Below are 22,903 nucleotides of genomic sequence, written 5' to 3'. Positions count from 1 at the left end.
CCAATTCACTTGGTGTTGGTATTGATGGTGATGGTGATTCTTCTTATCAACTCCTGCAACCAAGGACTGTCGGTGAAGCAAAGGAAGGAAGGGATTTAATTGAGACAGACAGTTGGTTGAATTAATTAGATGTGGGGTATGAGAGGTCGGCTCATGGTTGAAGAAAAGGAAAAAAATTCAGAAAATTTGACCTACATACCAGACCATACCCTACATGTACATAATCAACGAGGCCGACAACTTCACCGTTTTGGTTTTCATTCATAAGCTAGATTTTCCTACACGAGGAGGAAGGAGTTTTTTGTTTCTGGGGCTGTTTTTTTGAGGAGTTTTTATTTTACACACATTTGATTATTTGATTGCTTGATTGGAGATTTGCTTGGGAAGGAACGCTTTGTCTTTGCTTGGGTATATCAATTCCCTATTATCGGTACTGATACTTCTGCTTGGTGGTGGATGATACATTACGATTGACCATACTACTATACTCGATTGGATAGTAACAAATTGAAGTTTTCATTTGTTGCACGCCCTCTAGTATAGCTAGTATTACGATCGTTCGACTTTCCCAATTTCTTCACGGGAATTCAGATACGGGAAAGTGCTGCAGCAAAGGAAGGAAGGGAAAGAAGGAAAATGTCAGGTGAAAATTGTACTGGGCAAGTAACATCTGGCGAAACGACAGCGAGGAACTCGAGGGAATTGGAGATTGAAAGTCACGAAGCATACGACCGACACAAGAAGATTAGAAACGATAATAGAGGAATTCCAAAAATTGTGATTCCGCACGAGAACGAAACGGAGACTTACACGTTGGATACGCAATCGGAACAGAGGAGATTGGATGCGAGCAAATTTCGGAAGGGAGAGGGAAAATTGAACACGGAATCAAGGGAATCGAGAAATTTGGAATCGAGAAATATTCATTTGGAAACTGAAAGGTTGGAAGTCCCAAGACTTCAAACGGAACCTCAAAATCTCAATTCACAAACAGCACCAAGAACATTTGGATCTTTCTTCGCTATTCATTCACCAATTGCTACTAGATCTCTCAATTCACTTCTTCCATCACGTGGGCACAAAGAGAAGACTCTTCCAAGGAGTATGAGAGGAAGTTTCTTTAATTCACATCCTTCACGAGAAGAAATGGATAAGAGACCTCGATCTCTCAAGAGTTTCATGGGCGATGACAGGTATGATCGAGTCATACGGTGTTTATCACCCATTCTCGCCCTATTACCACCACTCAACTTCATCACAATCCATTACACCTATTTCATAGTAACTCTTCTCATCACTTCCTTAATATTCTGGGGTTCATCAAACCCTTCCAAATCAATATCATATGTTGATTCGTTATTTTTGGTCACATCGGCGATGACGGAAGCGGGTCTTAATACGGTTAATTTAAGTACGATGACGACTTTCCAGCAAGTTATTCTTTGGTTGTTGATTGTAGTTGGGAGTGCGATTTTTGTTAGTGTGGCGACTGTGAGGACAAGAAAAAGAGCTTTTGAAGTTAGGTTTGGCGAGGTGGTTGGAAGACATAAGGAAGAGAGGAGGAGAGAAAGAATGAGGAGTGGAAGTCGCGAGGCTATGGGAAGTAGGAGGGGAGATGGGAATGGTCTGATGGGGGCTAATTGGAAGTTCCCACCGACCCGCGGTGGTAATGGAGGCGAAGATGCTTTAGAGATGGAAGAAGGATTGAAAGTTCGGCCGGTTGGGGCAAAAGGTGATGATAATTGTATGACTGCCATTTCGGAAATTTCTCCTCATGGTGGTATACCAAAAGATACGGGAGACCATATTACGTTTGCACCCGATGCATATCCAGTAAATGGAAAAGGGAAAGCAAAGGATATTACAGTTGGAAGTTCAAATGATGAAACTATAACACCAGCTCGATCAACAAATTTCCAGTTTCCTACATCCACCTCAGAAAACACAATCAAACATCGCGTCCAAGAAACCAGTACGCCACTTCACCACACCCAAACAGGTCAGCAAGATCTTGCTCCACTTCAATATCCTTCATACCTAAATTCCAATACCACAGGCCGCAATGCGCAGTTTCATGGTCTATCACGAGCCGAAAGAGAGCATTTAGGAGGTGTTGAATACCGAGCTATATCATTTCTAGCTTGGTTAGTTCCACTATACTTTATTCTCTGGCAACTACTCGGAGGAATTGGATTGGGTGCTTATATGGCTTATAATAAAAGTAATGTTGCGCTTGAAAATGGTATTAATCCATGGTGGCTGGGGGTCTTTAATGCGATTAGTGCATTTAATAATTCGGGGATGAGTTTATTGGACTTGAATATGGTTCGTTTTCTTTCACCCTTCTGTTTTGCTATCCTCTAAGGGTTGTAAAATATGGGAAGCAAAAACTAACGAGAATAGATACCTTTCCAAACCTCAGTCTATACCCTCCTAACAATGGGTCTTTTAATTCTCGCCGGCAACACAGCATATCCTCTCTTTCTCCGTCTAATTCTCTACACCCTCCTCAAACTTCTCGATACATTCCCCAACTTCCTGTCACCCTTCCAACACCATAAGCCAACACTCTTATTCATCCTCCGCTATCCTCGTCGTGTCTATACCAATTTGTTTCCCTCTCGTCCCACGTGGTGGCTCCTCTTCATGGTCATAACTCTCAATAGTATCGATTGGGTTGCCTTTGAACTTCTCAACATTGGCAACTCCGCAACTCAAGTAATTGAGCCACGCTACCGCGTTCTCGATGGACTTTTCCAAGCGATTGCAGTCAGAAGTGGAGGATTTTATATCATAAGCATTCCAAGTTTACGTATAGGACTGCAGTTCTTATACGTGGTTATGATGTATATCAGTGTATATCCGGTTGTCATCACAATGAGACATAGTAATGTTTATGAAGAGAGGAGTTTGGGAATTTACAGAGGAGATGTGGAGACGGATTCTAGTACTTCGAGATGGGGGAGAGGTATGAAGAGAATTAGGAAATCAATAAGTGGAAGGGACATCGGCATACCTCGTACCACATCATCAAATTCAAACCCAAATTCGACCTCGTCCCCTAAGGAAGAAACCACAGGCACCCAATTCATCCATCATCAATTGCGCTCCCAACTCTCCCACGATTTGTGGTGGTTAACGCTTGCGACTTTCCTCATCGTTTGTATCGAAGGGTCATCGTTTGAGAGAGATCCCATCACGTACTCGGTGTTTAATGTGATTTTTGAGGTGGTGAGTGCGTATGGTTGTGTGGGAATTTCGACGGGCTTGCCGGATCAGGATTATAGTTTTTCAGGGGGACTGAGGACGGCGAGTAAGGTTGTGTTGGTGGCGGTTATGGTGAGGGGGAGACATAGGGGGCTGCCGAGGGCGTTGGATAGGGCGGTTAGGTTGCCTGGGTGGGAGGGGGAGGGTTTGGGTGGAGAGGGAGGTGGAGAGAGGGATGAGGATGGAGAGGAGGCGGTGATTGGGGAATATGGGGAGGGAGGAAGACAAAGAGGAGATGGGGGGAAGGGGGAGGGGAGAGAAAGGTCTGAGGAGGGTATGGGATTGAGAAAGAGAAGATTTAGTAGAGGGGTGGTGGGTAGTGAGGAGGTTTAAACTTGATGATAGAATTATGAGGAATCGACCTGAGTAGTGATTAGAAGTCATGATCTGGTTTAGAATTATGTAATGGAATGGGACGGGATGTAATGGGATGGGATATATTGAATTACGAAGATTAGATGATAGAGAGAGAAACAAAGAGAGAGAATGCCCTTTCCATAGATTGAGATTGAGATTGAGAACAAGTGATAACCTGAAGCTTCATCTTTGGTGATTTTTGATGGGAATAGAAATACTGGTTACTTGACACGACGGAGTGGGATGAAAGGAGGAATTTATGACATTGATGTGTCTGATGGAATGAGTTTGAGGATCTTGGGTGAGAGTTTGGGAAACTCTTGATTTAATGTACTAAACAATCTTGAAGGCCAAGAGCTTTCCTGATCTGTCTTACTAGATAGGTAATTTGGTAGAACTTATGCTTATATTGTTGTAAAGATGTGGTGTTAATCGGAAGTAAGGAGGTAAGGAGGTAAGGAGGTAAAGCACGTGAAATTCTTAAATCCGAGCGGGGATCGCGCTAGTGAGAAGCTTATCCAGACCGAACGCGACTGGACCTCTAGAAACCAAATCACCTCGAGAGTATCTCCTGATACAGTATGGTTCAGAGCAACCCGTTTCTTCCATCGCCATCGGAGTATGTTCTCAAAGGGAAAACAGTCTTTGATAGGGCAGAATATCTAGTTCCTCGGCGATGTTTCCCGGATAGGAAAATACTCTCTGATAGGATGTCTACAATCAAGTTTGACGTGAGACCGCAAACTTCATCCACTGTGTCAATGATGATGATGATTATCAAGAAACTTCAATGGCTTCGTGAGGAGTTTATGCTAGATCCGGTTTCCGTGCTCTCTTGATCTAGAGATGGAACTGCTATAAAATACTGTATATCCCACCGACAGATGGGAAATTAAACTACAGACAAAATAGATCAAATACACTCAGAAACAAACGTATCAGACGACTAGCCTTCGAGCTCTCATCAACTTTTATTTTATTCTAGAAATGGCATCCCATACAATTGTTCTCGTCACCGGTGCAAACAGTGGCATAGGCTATGAAGCAGTAAAGGCCTTTCTTCAATCTACCAAACCATATCATATTCTTTTCGGTGCTCGTTCTTTGGAGAAAGCTCAAATTGCAATTGATGATTTGAAGAAGGAAGTCCCGGAGTCTAAGAACACAATTGAAACACTCGAGGTTGATCTTGTGAGTGATGAGAGTATTGAAAAGGCCTTTAAGATGGTCAAGGAGAAGCATGGGAGGGTTGATTCATTGGTTAACAATGCCGGTATGTAAATTTACCTTTACATATGGTGAAAATATAAGAGCGAAACTAATATTCTCCACTTCTAGGCGCAACCTTTGATATCGCATACATTAACGGCAAAGGAACACTCCGTGAATGTTTCAACAATGCCTACGACGTTAATGTAGCCGGTACTCACGTCCTAACCTCCACATTCATACCCCTCCTCTTCAAATCCCCTGATCCTCGTCTAATATTCGTCACTGGCTTATCAGCCATCAATCAAGCCGCGCAAAAATATTTCCCAACACCTCCACAAGCAGCTGGATGGCCAAAGAAAATCGGCTTCGAGACAATCGGTTATCGATGTTCGAAAACGGCACTTAATATGTTGATGTTGGATTGGAATCATAAGTTGAAGGCGGATGGAGTAAAGGTTTGGGCTGTGGGTCCCGGGATGTGTGCTACGAATCTCGGGGGGCTGGGTCCGGAGCTTGCGTATAAGATGGGGTGTGAACATCCTAGTAGGGGGGGATTGATTATTAGGAGTGTGGTTGAGGGAGAGAGAGATGAGGATGTTGGGAAGATTGTAGGGAAGGATGGTGTTGTTGATTGGTGAGTGAAAGTGAAAGTAATTGTGGGTGATACTGTGTAGGTAAGGAGTATGAGTTAGTTATCTCTTTTCATATACGCGGTGTATTCAAGCAATGCGTCGGCTCTTATCTTTCTAGAATGCCATTGTGTATTATACCATAAGCACGCTGAGGCTTTCCTCTCCTTACTTCAATAGGATTGTTCAATTTAGTCAAGCTTTTGCATACATAAGCAAAGTAGTAAGCTCTTAGCTCAAGCTGGGCAGTAGATACACTTGGCTCTTTTCACCCAATGTGCATTATCATTACCAGAATGGCTATCGATAAATCCAAAACACAACGTGAGGAAGAATGGGATATTTATCTTAATACAAGATGGGAATTTATGGTGAAGGATTTGTGTAATACGGAAGCTGTAGAAATGGATTGGAAGTAGGGATGAAAACTTGATGTGACGGTCAATTAAAAAGACATGAAAATACCCAACTGACCGACGAGAACACAGGGCTCTACAGATACTTCGATCGTATGATAGTAAGATGGCAAGATATAGCTTTGTACGATAACCTTATGGTTGGATGTCATCATTGATATCAAGATCCCAATTCTTGAAAAGACTACCGGCATTGAGATTTTGTACTGACGTGAGGTGAAGAAATACTGCAACTTGAATAAAGGTTTCTCATAATCCTAAGTGGAAAATATTATGAGTAAGATACTTGAAAGGGTAAAAGATTAATGTGGGCAGTGAGTGTATGTTTATACTTACTTCGAGATGTCAAGTGGCATGGATAGTTGGCGAAGGATAATTATACAAGGACTCGATAATCAGTATTCGTCTTGAATTCTTCCAAGTGGAGGGATTCAGGGTTCAAAATGGGGATCGAGTATGAGTAGGTTGGGTTGAATTTCCGAAAACAAATCACAGACTCATCTACATATGAATATCTATAGAATCAAGATTAATTTTATAATTTTTTTCCTGATATTAAACATTACTACTTCATATTGATATCCCCTTTCTTTACACCTGCAACGAATCACTCAAACCACGCACGAACCATAGCATCATCCCTAGCCGTCAAAATTTTCAACGGAAGCTTCTTCTCACCCTTCCCCCTCTCCCTCTGCATATCCCTCGCCCTCGAAACCGGATATCTATTCACTATTTCCCAATCCTGCTCCCTCATGCTCTCGTCAAATTCAAATCTCTCCCCCGGTACCCTTTCAAACGCCTCACAAACAGAACCATGTTCATATGCATACCGCGAGACTTTATCCTGTCCCTGAGCCGTGCCATTCGCAATTGCGTTTTGCCAATTGAATTCCCGCGGCGACTCGCCGGAGCCGAGATCCTGCCAGCGAGTGAGATAGAGCACATCGCCCTCTTCGTTGCGATCTTGCACCGCGATGTGGTAATCCGTCATGCAGTAATCGCACGATTGGAAACGCGGCGATGCTAAGGATCGATCGGAGACGCTGAGCTGGCGCGCGCGGAAATCGTAGAAACAGTCCCATTTGAGATGGGGACAGATGGGATAGTCCCAGGATATAGAAGCGTCTGGATCTTCGTAGGAAGCATAGTGATGGTTGGCGGGGAGTAGTAGGATTCTTTGCTTGCGAACGATTATGGAATTCGTCGTGTGTGAGATATGTATGGCCTCGCGAGAGCACTCAACTAATTGAGAGGTTGGGCTGAGGAAAGTGATGGTTTCGTCGTAGAGAGGAATTGAGAGAGTGATGTGGCGTTGATGATAACGTTTCATTGCCGCTTGTAAAATATGGAAGCTCACGTATCCTTCCAAGAGGGGTAGAGCGTTATCAACATGAAAAGCGCACGAATACACAAGTAAATTCTGACCATATGCAGGACCGAACATGTGCAGTTTGTTGCAGGGATAACACGTAATGTGATTTGGAAGATCCCGTGCAAGGAGTCGCAGGAAGTTGTAGCGATAGCTTCGATCGAGTTGGATGTTTAAATTACGTCTGTACATGGCATGGACGGGGAAAGAGACAGCCCTGTAAGGATTGTTGAGGGCTCCGACGTATTTTGATCCGAGTGTGCGCCACATGGTTTTGCAGGAAATACTCAACAAAGCTGCGGTGTCGGGTGGTAGAGCATCGGCGAGGTGTGCTAAGACGTCGATGGGTAACGCGCAGATGTTTTTCGGTTTGGGAGCTTGCGACGCGATCTCGATTGAGGCCGGAGATGATTCGAGAGGCAATAAGCGAAGATCCAATACGAGGGCTGGGTTCTCGATGAGTGAAGTTACTGGAGAGTGTGATTGTTTGTCGTCTGCGGAGATCCTTGTATCTTTCTCCGGTAATGCTGCGGTGTCCATACTGACATTAGGAGATTTGTTGTTTCCCATGATGGATATCTTTTGGTGATAAATGAAGAATGCACGAGAAGAATGAGTTGTAAAGTGATTGATTGAAGTGATCGATATATCAAGCGATTGAAATGTCAAGTAATGGAACTGCAAGTAACGAACGTATAATGTTTTGACCTGCACTGGTTTTCCTGAAGATATGAGAAATCTTCAATCTTTATATATAGACTGGCTGTCAGACTCAAAAGTGTCTAGTTGTGAACTAAGATCTTGCAAAGAGTGTGGGGAGATACTAGCGGGATACGCCACGAACTAAATGTCAAAAAATGTTGAGCCATTGATGTGCTAGAGTACACTAGACATACTAGAAGGTATTTAACTTTGTCGAAGACTACATTCATGTAGTTCTCTCAAAATTAGATCAAAACCCCCGGATTATGAAGTGAAAAGAAATCACATGTGCTTATCGATACATCATATTTCAAATGATAAACGCGCTAGAATCACTAGATCAAGCTGTTAGAATCAGTCTTAAATAAGAACAAGTCTTCTACCAGTAAGAATTCGCGAGAATATTGCTCAGTGTTCAAATTGCATAGGAACTTTAAACAAATTTCTGCGTCCAGACTTCTCATGAATTACAGACTACGAGAAACTCGAGAACGGGGAGTCGTTATTGGGACATTCAACATGCGAACTAGGACTACAGCGAGCAAACGCAAGAACTGCTTCAGGTACATCCTATGTATCTAAGCCTTCAGAGGTTCCTGCCTGTCTTTGCTATTCATCATGATGCGATGTCAACTCACCATCGGGGGCTCGTGCGCAAAGGTGATAATTAGACGAGAATGAAGGGGGCTATACGTAGGAGAAGAAAGAGGACAAATTGAACCACCCCAATGGATTCTGTAATAAATCAATCACGGGTAGAATCATCGGTAAGTACCTAAATGAACACGTGTTTGCGTGTTTACCGTAGAACTATGGAAGTTAATAGTACTAGATAAACTTTTAAAAATCTTTACTTATGATGCTATTCAAAACTCTAATTTTTGGAATTGAACTAGAGTATTTAGATCGTTGAAGGGTTTCGCTAGTGGTCAAGTCGAGTCTCTTTTTTCCCTACGAAAAGGAGAGATGGCAAGCATACAATGATTACTTTCACGTGAAGAAAGGTAGCATCTTATTGAGGTGCAAATCTAGTATTTGGACCAGAGTTTTCATTCCCAAAAAAATGTGTATACTAGAGTTCGCAACCAACATTCTAAAAGAACAGAGTGTTCAATGTAAATAGTAACCCATTAAGAAAGTCGGCCTTTTTGACCGAATAATACATAAATATCACATGCACGTTCAAATCTTAACACCAAGTTCTCGAATCTTCTCGAGTTCATCTTGAGTATATGGCTTCGTATTAATGATATCGTAATCCAGCATGCGAGAGCGCCAGTATCCGTCGAAGAACTTTAGAATTGGCTGGGCAAGCTCGATGTACTTGCTTTCGAAATCCTTAACTAATATTTCAAGTTCTTCGATTTGGGCAGATTCTTCCTCTTGGATATCATGATGGTCTCCAATATCGAAAGGGATGAAGTGATGAGGAGGTGAGCCCTCAGAGTAAGGGTGATAAACACAGCAGGTATGCGTAAGTTCTAAAATCGTGAAAGTTGCAAAGCGAATTATTTCGGGGGCCAGTATTTTCCAGACATCGTTATCGGTACCTATGAATTGGAGCAGAAACATAATGGAGGCACGCATTATCCAGTAAGTCGAATCGAGAGAAAACCCTTCTTCGCTGAGATCAGTAAAAACACTTATGATCTCTTCTTCATCGAGCTCCAAGGTAGTTTGCTTGAGCAATATGGTGAGTGCTGTACATCCCGATTTTGAACATGCGCATATACATGGATCAGCTGTCGAAGTTGTTAGAACCTTAAACATGACCTCTCTGACCTCAGATTGAGAAGATAAATTTTCAGGGTGGCCATTTGGCAGTAGATTTATTTCTTCCATTGTGATAATCCAAAGATCCTTGATAAGAAGACTTGCAACAATAAAGTGGGCGGCTGGAGTCCATGGAATTCGTCGGTCTCCTTGCAATATTCTCTTTGCGCTATGGAGATCTGCTCCTTTCTGGATTAGCCACCCAAGTAATTTGAACTTGTCCATCATTTCACTTGGAGACGTATCGTGATCGGTCCACGTTAGCATCAACAAGGTTCTCTTGGAATCGAAACAATGGTACTCTTCCATCTCACGAAATCCAGCGTTGTAAAACATTTCTGCTATCTCAACTCTTGGTATTGCATATTCTCGGAGATATATATCGTACACGAATAGTAGATGATATATTGTCTCGTATTCCTCGGGGATCTGTAAGGCTGGAGGTATATCGACGCCAAATACCTTCAGAAGAACGCAGGTAGAGCTTGCATGAAGATCCAATACATGATCACCTGAGATTGGAAGTTTATCCGTTTTTGAGGTTGGCAAGTTCTGAAAGGCCAATTGGCAGAGCCGATTTCTGCGATCGACGAGAGAATCTATCATGCAAATTATAATATCCTTCGAGCTTGAGCGCAATGCATCAAGGAAAACGTCCTCGGCACGAAAAAATATAGCATCGTTCAATGTATCGTTGTTCGTATCTGCGCGAAAAGAATGTAGCGGGCTGTCGGCATTTAGGAGTAATTGGACAGCTGGTAAACACTTTGAGTACAAAGCATAAGCGATAGGAAGATATCCCATGCAGTCTTGCTCCTTGACCAAACTTTGCCCGCCTATACGCAAGAGATGAGATATCCCAATTGGCCAATCAGAAGATAGATGTAGTGGAGTCTGACCCATGGTATTCCGCTCGTGAGCACTATCCGGGAAGTTGGCTAGAATTTGTAGCATTCTGTCTTCCGATCTCTGCAAAATAGCAGAACTAAGAGCTCCACAGTGAAAGCCTACATTTGTCAGAATTTGAATAACTTGTGAGTAGGGTCACCAAACCAAGTATTTCAGGAACGTCTCTAAAGCTTGAGAGAGACATCGCCAGATGCCTACAATAATTATCCCACCATCGACAACCTGGAACGATTAATTGATTCTCCAACCAGGAATCAGACAGCTCCAATCCCATGCTATCTATCAATTCTAAGCATAGATCAGGTACCTCTGGATGATAATATCCAAGAACCTTGGAGCCAAAAAGAATCTCGAGGGGTCGTCTTTAAAACATATAATTAGCAGATGGGCTATCGAAGATTTCAGATGAATCGGAACCTACTCTCCGTTGATATTTGTGTCGTTTACCATAGTACCCGGGGTATTGACGGCAAGAAACCTCAGGAAACGTTTGTAAGATTGAAACACCTTAGCATTTGTAAGTTCCAGATCCTCAGCGATTAAACAACCCATCTTGCTTAATTGTTAGCTATGTTCAATAGTCTAATCTAAAGACTAAGAGGCCCACATACATACATGAAGAATAGATTCACCACGTCTATTGACGTCGGTTAATGAAGCCTGGCCGTTTGCAAGCATTTTGCCAATCTGAATGGTGACATCATCCATATCCAAACAAACTCCAATGGAATCTACCTTGTATGCTCTTCCTCGAATGTCGTTCATTAATTTGAAGACCGGCGACTTTGAAGATACTATCCTACGAAAAGTAAGATTCGGAGAAATCGAGAGTAGAGACCCTGCTGTGGAGATGATACATAGCCTCGCTCGAAGGATTCCTGAGAATAACCGACTGCAATGAGAATAAGTGAGCTCCCAAGTATTTTTCCTTTCGAAATAGGATCTTGATGGGCAATCCGGCCGGCGACAACTAGAATCTATCCTTGATCGTAGAAACTGCAAAGATCTCGTTGAAAAGGACCAGTAGCTGTATTTTCCTTTCAAAAGAGCCTTGGATTGACAGGGACATCTACTTCTTGCAACTTTGCGTATTACTGTTTCGAATGCCGGCTCATCACTATCAGTAACTAAAGCTTTTGAAGAAACTTTCGAAGAAATGTTATCCACAGTCGCCGCGTGTTGTTTTTTATTTGATTTCAATGCTCGCGAAGTTGCTTGCTCGACGACTTCCGGCACGTCTTGGAGCGCCATTCTGACATTTGAAAGTTCTTGAACCATGTACTGGTTCAATGATCTAGATCTGATACCATGTTGAAGATGTCTATCCATGACATCTTTCAATGTTGGGAGAACGGCATCAATATGCGTGAAGCTCGCATTCAAACTCTGAAGTTCTTTTACAATGAAGTCTATGCCAGCCGTTGTAATAGCCGATGTTGTAACAATATTTGATGTCTGCTCCGATATTTTGCAAGAGACCTCACTTGAATGTGGTTAGCAGTATAATAAGTTTATTCAGAGACTTTTCATAGTCGTTGCGATAGCTAGCACAAGTGGTAACACAGAGTAGTGAAACCAAAAGTGATAAACCAAGATTAATCACGTGGCGGGATCGTCTACTTACAGTTGCAGAGCCATGATGGCCATATCTACATTAGCCTGTAGCTTGCCGACGATATTCTCCAGTCTTTGTAGGGTGGCTTGACGGAAAGGAAAAACTGCTTTCTTGCCGAGGAAACAGATCTTCTCTCTCGTACCAATGGGCACGCTGAGTTGACATTTCTGAAGAGTTGTTTCGAGAGTCTTGATATTGTCTGCGCATGAGGCGACGGTTGCTGCAACTAGGGTTACAGCTGATGTATGATTTGAATGAAGACTTCTCAGGCTTGCTTGTAAATGTTTGAGCGTGGTGTGAAGTGCTTGCGTTCTTTGCGCAATACCGTCAATTTCTTCAGCTTGATCGCGATAGGCTGAATAATAAGAGACAATACCCTGTGAGACTTGTAATCCAAGAGAGACTACCCCAACCGCCGTGCCCAATGCTTCTGCCATGATGAAGATATTTAAAAGAAAATAGCTTTGGAATGCATTGAAAATCCCAGATTATGAGGGTTCATATTTGATATTGAAGTAGGCTATGCAACGGCCACATTTGAGCCACATAGCTAGATCCTGATTTAGTAATTACCCCTACATGTTGTACAACGACCACAACTAATCCTGGTGTTATCGCACCTGCCAGGAAAGTGGCACATTAGCCTATGGTAAGCTTAATAACAATTTACCTTTCAAACAATCCGAGAAACTCACATGAACTAGACTTTTGAAAGGTTAGTAAATAAGCGATGAAATAATCTTCAATATCTAACGTTGACATTGTCTAAATTTGAAGTTGTCTTCCCACATATCGTAATTAGACCAACCCCGTTCATGCCATCCCGTGTAATTTTGTTCTTTCGGTATTATATTCAGCGTTGCATTTGGACATACAGGAACCCTTGACCGAAAAGCACTGCTGAAAATCTGGCACAGTAACGGGAAATCATTGGCACATCTTGTAATGGTATCAGCAATATGATCTGCTATCTCATTATACACATGTATACACCACCTAGATACTTTTTGCTTTTGGACGTCCTATTACATCCTAGCTCCAAAACGCCATGTCCATCCATATGCATTGAGTCTACGCTTGACCAGCTCTCGTTCAAAATCATATTACTCATCTAGTACCTGCTCCCTCAATATAAGGACTTCTTCTCCCACTCTTGATCACCCTCTAATCTCATTGGCAAGTCCGTTTCCCAGATAGGTCTCTCTATAATTGCCACTTCCAGTCCGTTTTCACCCCCTTCACCAATCTCCACCATACCAAGTATTGGTCTATACTTGAGCGTCTTGTAAGTCTGAGCTGGTCCACCAAACTTCTCATCTTCGCTCTTCTGCGATTTTTTCCTTAGCAGTGACTTTGATTCCCTGTCAATTTCATCGTCTTCCGAATCAACATCCATATCGTATTTGTTATTCTGGATGTCGATTTCGGTTTCTTGAGTTTCTTCCTCGTGGATGAGTTTGCGGATTTTACGGGACATTCCTGTCTCGTTCTCTTCTGGGTCAATCATACCACCAGCTCCGGATTTCCCTAGTTGGAAGCGCTTGCGTTTGCTTCCTGAGCTCTCAGCATCTCCATCTTCTTCCGCTTCTTCATCCTCAAAATGAAAATCTTGTGATAAATCGAACATCCATAGCCAATTGATACCATGTAACCACATACGCTCACGACCATTTGAGATATCCCATAAACAACCTCTTGCCAAATCTGCGACTTTACGGAAGGCAAGAGGGAACGTTGAAGTAGGATTCCTGCGAGACCATGGCGTGAGTGAGCCAGCTAAAACTTCGAATTCGTAGACCTCATTAGTGGATGTGACAATGACTAAACGATCCTCGGCAACGGGTAGTTCATGAGATACAGGACGTGGATTATTGCGTGTAGCAGGAGGTGTGGCTCCATTGATTTGTACGGGGAGAGTTGCAGGGCGGAAAGATAGTACAACCGGTGCGGCGGGAAGTTTTGGTATACGAGTTGCAGACGGGTTTCGTGTCCAGTGTTGACCGAAAATCAGTTTTGGTTTCTTCTGTTCTTCAGCATCGGAACCATCGTCAGAATCATCATCAGATGCGTCGTCTCCCTCTGCTTCCTCCAACTCTTGCGTAAGATCTTCGATTCCTTCCAGAACCCAAGTATCAACAAAACCTGCCAGGTCACTTACTACCAAGATTCGACTATCAGATGAGAATGCTGCTTGAGTGATAGTTCTTTCATATGCACCAAGACCACCTAGAAGCTTAGTTTTCGAGATATTGCGATCAAGACGAGAAAGTCTTGAGAGCTGAGAAATTATGCTAAATGAGGATGGTGAAGCATCATCTTGAATGACTCGTGCTACTGCGACTGAGCTATCATCCCGAATTATCGATATCCAGTTTCCGTCAGGGGAAAATTGAACCATACGGGCCCCAGAAGAAAATGCTTGTGGTACAGCGACAGTTGATACCTTAAGGCCCTCGCCCTCTTCAGGTTTTCGTGCCTTGAGGCGAAATAACTTTATATCTGATATCGTTGAAACGGCGAGCAGGTTTCCCGCAGCATTCAAAGTCGCAGATGTGATATTAGACTCACCCTTGACTAATATCTTCGCTACCAATTTGCGATTGACTGCCGCAGTCTCTGGCTCATCGCCATTGATGGATTCGGAAAGTCTGTTTATGCGCCAGATATTTATTTCTCGATCCCACCAACTCATCATCAACCTCTTTCTTGTAGAACTTTGAATGATAGAAGATTGAGGTAAGAAGGGCAAGGCACGTTGATTCTCTTGACCGGATTGCGCAAGTGGAAGAATAGTAGGAGCAGCATCGGGACCTACGAACAAATATTAGCATGCGCAAAAAATATTAATGAAAAGAGTGCTTACCTCCGGAAGCCACAACACTAATTCCTTGACATTCCAAGCTTGCCATGGCCTTTACATCGTGAGTGTGATATCTTCTGTGCCTGACTTCTGACCATCTCTTCTTCCCTTTGATTTGTTTGTAGACGACTGTTCGTCTATCCATACCACCACTGAAAAATGTCATCCCATCAGCGCTTGTTGCGAGGCTGAGAACGTCTTGAGTATGACTCTTGATGTGCTGCATCATACTGTATGTTTTACCATGCCATATTTTAACTTCTCCCGTAGAGTCACCAGAAATAATATCTCCATTTGGTAATGCTTTCACAGCCCAGACAATGATATCCTTGGGTCCTCCTTTAGGTCCAGCTCCCAAAGACATCTGCCTTAGCATTGATCCGGTCCTTATGTCATAAATCCGAATATTACTATCTGAACATCCGGCAATAACATGGTAGCGATCCTGGAAAGCGACACTGATAATTTTTGCTTTTTTCGCAGATGGGCGGACAAGAACTTTTTGCAATTGTAGATTTTCATCCGCTGTCGAGTATAAAACCAAAGCTCCGTCAACACAGCCAGCAATGAGCTTTTGACACTCCCCGGAAGGCTCTTCTCCACGCTTTTGTTCCTCTGCAGGTTGAGCAGCAAGGCACCATATCTCACCATGATTTCCACTTGCTGAACGTAATGGCTGACCTTTCACCAAATCCCACTCGGTAACAGTTGTAGTATATCCGATGCTGAAGAGTCTAGATTTCCCAATTATTTTTGTGCCATTAATTTCCTCAGTAGGATCTTGAGTCCAGACAAGTCCATCAATACTGCGATCCTTTCCACCTCGAATGATTGTTTCTTGAAGCCATGATCCTTTTTGCGGGTTCCAGAGCTCGATATCACCGTTTGCGCGACCGAGGGCCAATCGTGGAGAAACGGCAGATTGACCTTTTGTCAAATTCGAGTGCGTGAATGCCAATGCATTGATTGTTGACGGAGGGTATGGAACGAATCTGCAGCGGTGGATATCCATTGCGCCGGTTTGATGTTAATTTCTCATTCGATTCTCAAGAGAAAAAAATAAAAAAGCTCAAGAGGTTTTTCTGCCGGAAATTCAATTGTAGGCGGTGGAGGAGTCATGAGTCACGTGATTACGATTAGATACAGTACCGGTCAAATCAATGTTACATCAATTTTGAAAATCTTCATTTGATTTGATTTGATGGAACGGGCAGAACGTATCATCTTGCCAAGTTGGCAGGCTATGTAATGGCTGGTAGAAGTATCTTCACTCGTTCTTAATGTGTGGATTTGTGGGTGGATTACAACAATGCAAGTGATTTTTGGACCATCAAATTTTATATCTCTGTCATTGGACCTCACAATGCACTTGACCTGTCTGACAGCATCTAAAACTGCTTTTCTATCTCTTTGAGTCTAGACTAGTGAGGAAGTTGCAATCCTACAGAACTTGGTATTCTCATAATCATATCGAAGCCAAACAGTGCTATAGTTCACAGGCAGTACGCTGATGTATATTCGAGACGTTATGATTTTGAAGTCTGCGTTCTGTGCAGGAATAGTCAAAAGCAGATAGAACTTTGAATCTCTATCGCCCCCCTCCGCAGACTCCCCTCCATTTTCTAAACTACATTTCAGAGACCTTAATTCGAATCAATAACAAGCCAAGGAATATAACAAGTTTTCTTTCCATTCCTAACCGTCGAAATGAAAGGCGTGGATACTTCCAGAATCTTCACATTTTGTGGATGCCAAGTTTCCGGATTGTCAAAGTTACACCAATCCTTTGTCGACACCGATTCAATAAGAATATTTGTGAATGTTACCGCTCCGGAACCCCAACCAGGATCGGTGCCATTGCCAATTCCCACATGCTCAATTATGAGCAAAACCTATACAATTGTTATCAGTCAAGGCTTCGAAGCTTGGATCCAGAAACGCAGTTACCTCTGTCATGTCTGGGACTTTGGGTTCTGATGGAGCATTAGTACTACTTACGGACAGTTGGAAGATTGGAAGCGTGCCGAATTTGGAGCCATCGAAAGTGTAGTTCCCACCATATGGTACTTCTCCTTTTGATGCGCCGATTCGACCGGGCATGACAGACCACGTATCGAGCCATTCGTTGGAGATTTCATCAAGTGTCCAGAGACTTGTTATTTGATCGCCTGGATATACTATTTGTTGAAATATTAGTCTTCATCAAGACCAATCTAAGTATGCATATCTGTTATCCTTCTCCCCTCTCTACAACCCTTCAGTAACAGAAAAAAAAACCCACCCTTCGGTTGTCTTTCCTCAAAATAAATCTCCGTCCAACTAGGTTTCGTCGCCCCGTCATAAAAACTAGGTATATGACTCCAACACCCCATCTCGTCCCCCGCATTCCCAACAACATTTTGCAGAACGCAACTTTGATCTGTTGGTTGCATACCTGCCCATGTTGCTTGAATTTTCCAATCTGGGCTATGGCCTTGTGGCGCTGTTGGCGGGGAGGGTACTTGGAGGGTCGCATGAAACTATTCAAAGGGAAGATATCAGTAGAAGCGCTAAAGGACGATGATTCGGAAAAGGGGGGAAAGCAGATACCCGTGTTATTTTTCCACCATATGTGAAGATGAATACCGCGCCTGCATCTACATGGTTGATGCGAGTAAGGACAAGTACAAACATAAGAAGAGGAGCAATAAAGGAATACATAATGATAAGAATAAATAGATAAAAGCGATGCGGATAAACCAGATCACAAATCGAAGATGAAATCCAACGGTCCTTGCTTAATTTGAAACTAGTTATAGAAGAGATCTAATGGTTCTTGTGATGTAGAGATCAGAGATTAGTCCCGCAGTCGAAACATAAACATCGCAAATAGTTTGACAACAAGCAAAGAAAAGTGTTTCTACGAAAATCGTACCATCAACCCCCAGCAAAATCCACATGAATATACCACGCCATCAACAGCAACCCATTCACTCATCCCTGAGATATTTTCCGCATCTTTTATGCTACTTAAGTAATATTATAAATGGGCTTGCGATGTAAGATTGGTGCCCCCTTTGAGACGACCAAGTTGTCGTTTTGGACAGCGCCAAGCCAATCGCCAACGATATCAGAGCAGCTGAATCTGATGCACTCATTGCTCAGGGTATGAAATTGAGAAAATCTTATTACTACCTAGTTAATGGAGATGGCGTTTTTCGGGGACTGATATGTGAGAGTTCGTGTTCATGGCTGATAAGACATGCGAAGACCAAAGAGATACATTGATATCCATGTATAGAGCAATGATGGCTCTAATTTGCAAGTATCTCAGAATAATGTTTTGAACAGGTGAAATAGTGTGCATTTAAGTACACTGTCAATGTATCATCTTTCTCCCTTCGCATTCGATATATTGATTCCTTGACTGATAAATTGAAACTTCCGACACGCCTATACGCTCGTTTCTCACCCAGAATATCCGTCAAAATAACCCCCATTGTTCCTCCCGAGTCCCATCCTCAATACCCCAAATTCCTAGACGGCAGCCATCGAATCCAAAACAGTAAACCCCGTAAAAAAGCAAATCATTCCTGTAATTGCCGGAAACACTCTAACAGCTTCTATGTTACTAAGAGTAACATTGCTAAGAATAAGTTTATCAACACTACACCAATCGGTATTTGTGCCTTCGATTTGAATCAGAACGTTTTTCCAATCTAGAGGACCCATTTCCCACTTTGCAGCGCGGTTGAGTTCAGTTGCGAGGATAGCCTAGGGGTACTAGTTAAGTTTGAGAATAGGTTGAGTTGAAATGCAAGAAAGAAAGAAGGATGATATAAATGATACGCACTTGTGTGAAATCTCCTATGCTAGCTGAAAGTTCCGTGTTAGTCACAGTATACCCACACTCTATTCGACTCGGAGAAGAACCAACTCACGAAATGGTGAAAGATCTACCGTTACGTTGCCCATAAAATCTATCTCCCCATTCGCTAATCCTTCCGCACCTCTCCTAACCATCCAATTGACAAACCATTTATAAGACTTTGTCAGACCTCTCCACTGCTCAGATGAATCCATCGAGATAAAACCATTCGAGATCAGATCTCCCGGATAAACATTAATATTTTTCCCATGAATCCTTTCACCTTTAGCAGATGCATTTCCAAGTTGGAAATACTCGAAAAACGACCATCGTCCTAGGGTTTCTCCTTCATTGGCGTATACAATCTGTAGGATGGAATTACTGTTTGCAGGCTCGATTGCGGGCCAGAATGACTGGATTCCAGTGGCTTGGAGAACTGTTGGTGCTTTGGGTACAATTACTGTGGCTCGGAACTAAGAGCCATGTTTAGTTTGCAGAGTTTGATGGAGATTCTAAGTGAAGCTTACTTGAACAATTTTAGCATAGGGCTCAATAAAAACCGCGCCAGTCGCTACGAGATGGAGTCTAGCGAGGAAGAGAAGGATACCGGCAAAGATGTTGAGATCAAGAGAACGCATTTTGCAAGAAGATGTTGATCAACTTGACAATTGGTGGGGTTTGATGGGTATATTAATATAAAGAAGAGCCAGAGGTAGGTGAATCGTAAGAGAAGGCAGAATTGTTAAGGATTACTGTCAATAACTTATTATAGGAAGAAAAAGGGCTCTAAGCAGGGTTCTAAAATATACAGTTAAATGATGGGCAAAAGCAACATCCCACACGCGTTATTCACTGGACCAGACGGAGATGTTGAGACACATAATCTGCAACGATGAACCACTGGCTCACGGGGAAATAGAATAAAGATGTATAGCTGACGTAGCAAGTATGAATAGTATATTGAGCGGCTGTTCATCACCATAGTTCGGAAGTTCTAATCATGTCTAAGCATATAACATACCGAAAAGATTCAATGTACAAAACGAATTCAGGATACGAAACAATATTTGTTGGATTGCGATTCGGGCTAACCTGGGAATAATAGCTAGTCTCAAAATCTCTTGATTAAATGATATATTTCAATATATAGCAAGACACCCTTCGCGATTCAGGCATCAGTCTTCTCTCCCACCAAAGCCTCAAAATCAACTTCACCCTGAACATTGAATTTCCATTTGACATTTTCCCAACCTTTTCTTCTCTTTATGCTGACTTCAACATCATTTTTGGGTTTCCTGACCGCTGTCCCCAACTTTTGAAATGCTCTATCCGGCACACTTGAACCGTCGATATCAAATCCCATAACAATAGCAGCAACAAGTGAAAGGATTTCAGTTGTGGCAAAATGTCTTCCTGGGCATAAATGCTTTCCACCACCGAAGGGAAAATATCCCTGTGTTTGCTGTTTCTTCTGTTCTTTGTCTAGTTTCGCAATGGTACTTGGTAGGAATCGAAACGGATTAAATGAATTTACATCTGGCCCCCAGATTGATGGCGAATTGTGAGTGACGCCGGAAGGGAGTTGTATGACGTTTCCAGCTTTAAGCAAAAACGAAGATTGAGAGGTTGATGATGCGAGGATTACATCTTGGGTGACAGACCGGACAGATGTTGCTGCATCAGCGAAACGAAGCGTCTCACGAAAGCACGACATTAATATAGGACAACGGGATTGGAACAGAGTAATGTCCATGACACATTCTTCTATTCCATCTTCATCTTCATTCTTCGATATGATGTTGGAGATCTCGGTCTGAATGGAAGATATCAAAGCCGGATCTGAAAGAACATTAACAAGTAGCCAAAAACATGTTGGTGCTGAATTGGTTGTGGCAAGGAAAAGTGTAGAGATTTCGATGTTCGCAATCTCCTCGGCTGTGAGACCCCATCTCTGGGAGCACTCTAATCGTGATTTGATAAGTGTACTGGCGGTCATATGATTTGATGAAGCATAGTAGGATGCAAAGGCAGTTTTGATGGCTCTACGGCCATGATAAGCTTTCGGGCAAATAAATTTAGGAAGAAATTCAAGCATAAGCATTGTCATGTTTTCCTCGAAGTCCCTGGCAAGATCAGCACTGACTTACAAGTTTGGGGGGCAGGGTATCCAATAGTCCGAATGAATAGATCAAATTTTTTCCAAACTCATCCGGTATTCCAATACAAATGAAAGCACAGAATGTAATAGGATATAGGGAATTTATTCGACACAGAAATGATTCAGTACGGACGATTGGACCCTGGCTGGGGATATTATTGCTAACCAGAGAGAATCTATGAGGCTGTGATTAGCACTCACGGGATCGTGTGGCCCGTAAAGAGACGCAGAAGTAGCCAACGTAAGGGTATCTCTCATCCATTTATAGAGGGATACTTTTCCAGAGTTCTGATCAAGCTTGTTGAGGATATCAGCAACAGCACCCAGAATTCCTTTGTTCAATTCTAGCAGAGTTCCACTGGGTCCCAAGTATTCTACCATCAATCCATGATTCTCGTTCAGGTACGATGTCCCATTATTCCCGTTTAAAAACGGCCCTTTCGGATCATAATCTGGTGAAGTTTCCCCGCGAATTATTTTCATTCCATGCTCGCCAATATTGAACGCACGTTTCGAAGAATCAACAACAAATGTAGTAAAATCAAACGCTTTCGTGTTTCGATATGCAGCTTGAATTAGCGAAGGTTCGCAGATAACGTAGATACGTGCGGCGAATATCTTGAGCGTGAAGACCGAATAAAGAGGATGTTTGGAACTGTAACGAAGATGAATGGTAAGCGAATGTTCTTCGGAGGGGGGTGGATAGCTTCGTGTAGAGATCAAAGGGCCAAGCAGCAACTTTCTCGAGAGTGCCCCGCAGGCCCTTTCATGTAGCTGTGCTAATCCCGTACCTTAACGTCTGAAAGTAGCCAACTTGTCCTTTCAGCATACCGATCAAATGCCCAAATAGTGGAATTCTTGACTTGACCTCTGGAGGCTCAGTCCCTTTTGTGCCCTCCTTATCCTTACGACCAGGCCTACTAAACAATACCGCAAGCCCAGTACCTAAGATCAAGGTAATTGCGATTAGAAGCCTATTGACGTTGTAATCCTGCAACCTCGAAAACAAAGGAAACACTGTCATCGCAGAAGCATTATTGAACACCATGGTAAAGGCTCAAGATGAACACAACGCGAAATCTAAAATCTTGAATGCATCTTATTAAGGAGAGTTCAAGTACCTAGTGGGCTTCAGACTACCCAACCAACAACCAAAGAAGCTAAGGAAACATGGCTCGTAGCAGCACCTACAATCACCTACTCTCTACAATATTGGGGACGATCAAAGCGGATCATCTTCTCAGTGGGTCGCGGAAACACTTGAAGCCGGAGAAGTTAGTTTCAAGTCCCCAAGTTATTTGCAAGCTTAGGACTGGAGGAGCTCGACCATCTCTTATTTAGTTCGCATTGACCTAATCTGATGGAACCCCTATAGTTCAATGAAATAAAAGGGTTAAATCAGCAACAAAAGTCCTTAAAGAATTTCCACTCTTGTTCAATGATTTTGTTGTAGGAGGCTCAGGACTTAGGAAGGTTTGGTGAAGTTGAAGGAGCGACAGAGCTTCAACTAATGAAGTCGGTGCTGAGCAGCCTGAGCTCCACCACAATGATAAGTGTGGCTGAGCAACATGGATTTGAGCCACTGTGGCAGCTTAACCGAAGATACCTACTGGGTACAGTTTCCACCACTCATTTTCACTTGACATGCAGTATGTCTCGCAGTATGTATGCCACCAACGATGCATGGGATCAAAGAGAATCCAACTCTTGATATCTTGCCCCTGAACTTCACTTGAATCTTACAATGTGAACTCTTCGATCATCTATGCTACTCTGCATGGGAACA

The 22,903-nt window shown here is 42.8% G+C and overlaps 7 protein-coding genes across 7 annotated transcripts; 2 read left to right on the top strand and 5 right to left on the bottom strand.

Moving 5' to 3' along the window:
* Nucleotides 1–636: 636 nt before the first annotated feature.
* On the top strand, nucleotides 637–3,600 carry Bfra_001142 (putative cation transporter protein; the record flags this gene model as incomplete). Its single annotated transcript, XM_037331580.1, has 2 exons — nucleotides 637–2,325; nucleotides 2,404–3,600. The coding sequence occupies 2 exons, from the start codon at nucleotides 637–639 to the stop codon at nucleotides 3,598–3,600; spliced, it is 2,886 nt and encodes a 961-aa protein (XP_037197913.1).
* Nucleotides 3,601–4,611: 1,011 nt separating this feature from the next.
* On the top strand, nucleotides 4,612–5,474 carry Bfra_001141 (putative short-chain dehydrogenase protein; the record flags this gene model as incomplete). Its single annotated transcript, XM_037331579.1, has 2 exons — nucleotides 4,612–4,897; nucleotides 4,963–5,474. The coding sequence occupies 2 exons, from the start codon at nucleotides 4,612–4,614 to the stop codon at nucleotides 5,472–5,474; spliced, it is 798 nt and encodes a 265-aa protein (XP_037197912.1).
* Nucleotides 5,475–6,488: 1,014 nt separating this feature from the next.
* Nucleotides 6,489–7,823, bottom strand: Bfra_001140 (uncharacterized protein; the record flags this gene model as incomplete). The annotated part of the gene is made up of 1 exon (XM_037331578.1): nucleotides 6,489–7,823. The coding sequence occupies one exon, from the start codon at nucleotides 7,821–7,823 to the stop codon at nucleotides 6,489–6,491; it is 1,335 nt and encodes a 444-aa protein (XP_037197911.1).
* Nucleotides 7,824–9,137: 1,314 nt separating this feature from the next.
* Nucleotides 9,138–12,689, bottom strand: Bfra_001139 (uncharacterized protein; the record flags this gene model as incomplete). Its single annotated transcript, XM_037331577.1, has 5 exons — nucleotides 9,138–10,735; nucleotides 10,782–10,999; nucleotides 11,059–11,189; nucleotides 11,253–12,120; nucleotides 12,262–12,689. 5 exons carry the CDS (start codon nucleotides 12,687–12,689, stop codon nucleotides 9,138–9,140), a joined length of 3,243 nt encoding a protein of 1,080 aa, XP_037197910.1.
* A 689-nt stretch (nucleotides 12,690–13,378) lies between these two features.
* Bfra_001138 (putative small nucleolar ribonucleoprotein complex protein) lies at nucleotides 13,379–16,124 on the bottom strand (the record flags this gene model as incomplete). Its single annotated transcript, XM_037331576.1, has 2 exons — nucleotides 13,379–15,063; nucleotides 15,116–16,124. 2 exons carry the CDS (start codon nucleotides 16,122–16,124, stop codon nucleotides 13,379–13,381), a joined length of 2,694 nt encoding a protein of 897 aa, XP_037197909.1.
* A 631-nt stretch (nucleotides 16,125–16,755) lies between these two features.
* On the bottom strand, nucleotides 16,756–19,597 carry Bfra_001137 (uncharacterized protein; the record flags this gene model as incomplete). Its single annotated transcript, XM_037331575.1, has 7 exons — nucleotides 16,756–17,004; nucleotides 17,060–17,289; nucleotides 17,394–17,631; nucleotides 18,635–18,865; nucleotides 18,945–18,967; nucleotides 19,033–19,432; nucleotides 19,487–19,597. 7 exons carry the CDS (start codon nucleotides 19,595–19,597, stop codon nucleotides 16,756–16,758), a joined length of 1,482 nt encoding a protein of 493 aa, XP_037197908.1.
* Nucleotides 19,598–20,127: 530 nt separating this feature from the next.
* On the bottom strand, nucleotides 20,128–22,165 carry Bfra_001136 (putative cytochrome p450 protein; the record flags this gene model as incomplete). The annotated part of the gene is made up of 3 exons (XM_037331574.1): nucleotides 20,128–21,082; nucleotides 21,284–21,772; nucleotides 21,909–22,165. The coding sequence occupies 3 exons, from the start codon at nucleotides 22,163–22,165 to the stop codon at nucleotides 20,128–20,130; spliced, it is 1,701 nt and encodes a 566-aa protein (XP_037197907.1).
* Nucleotides 22,166–22,903: the final 738 nt, after the last annotated feature.

This window comes from Botrytis fragariae (genome assembly GCF_013461495.1).
Source record: "Botrytis fragariae strain BVB16 chromosome Unknown tig00000001, whole genome shotgun sequence".
NCBI lineage: Eukaryota > Fungi > Ascomycota > Leotiomycetes > Helotiales > Sclerotiniaceae > Botrytis > Botrytis fragariae.
The sequence above is the reverse complement of the archived record's forward strand: the minus strand, read 5'-3'. Positions and strand labels throughout refer to the sequence as shown.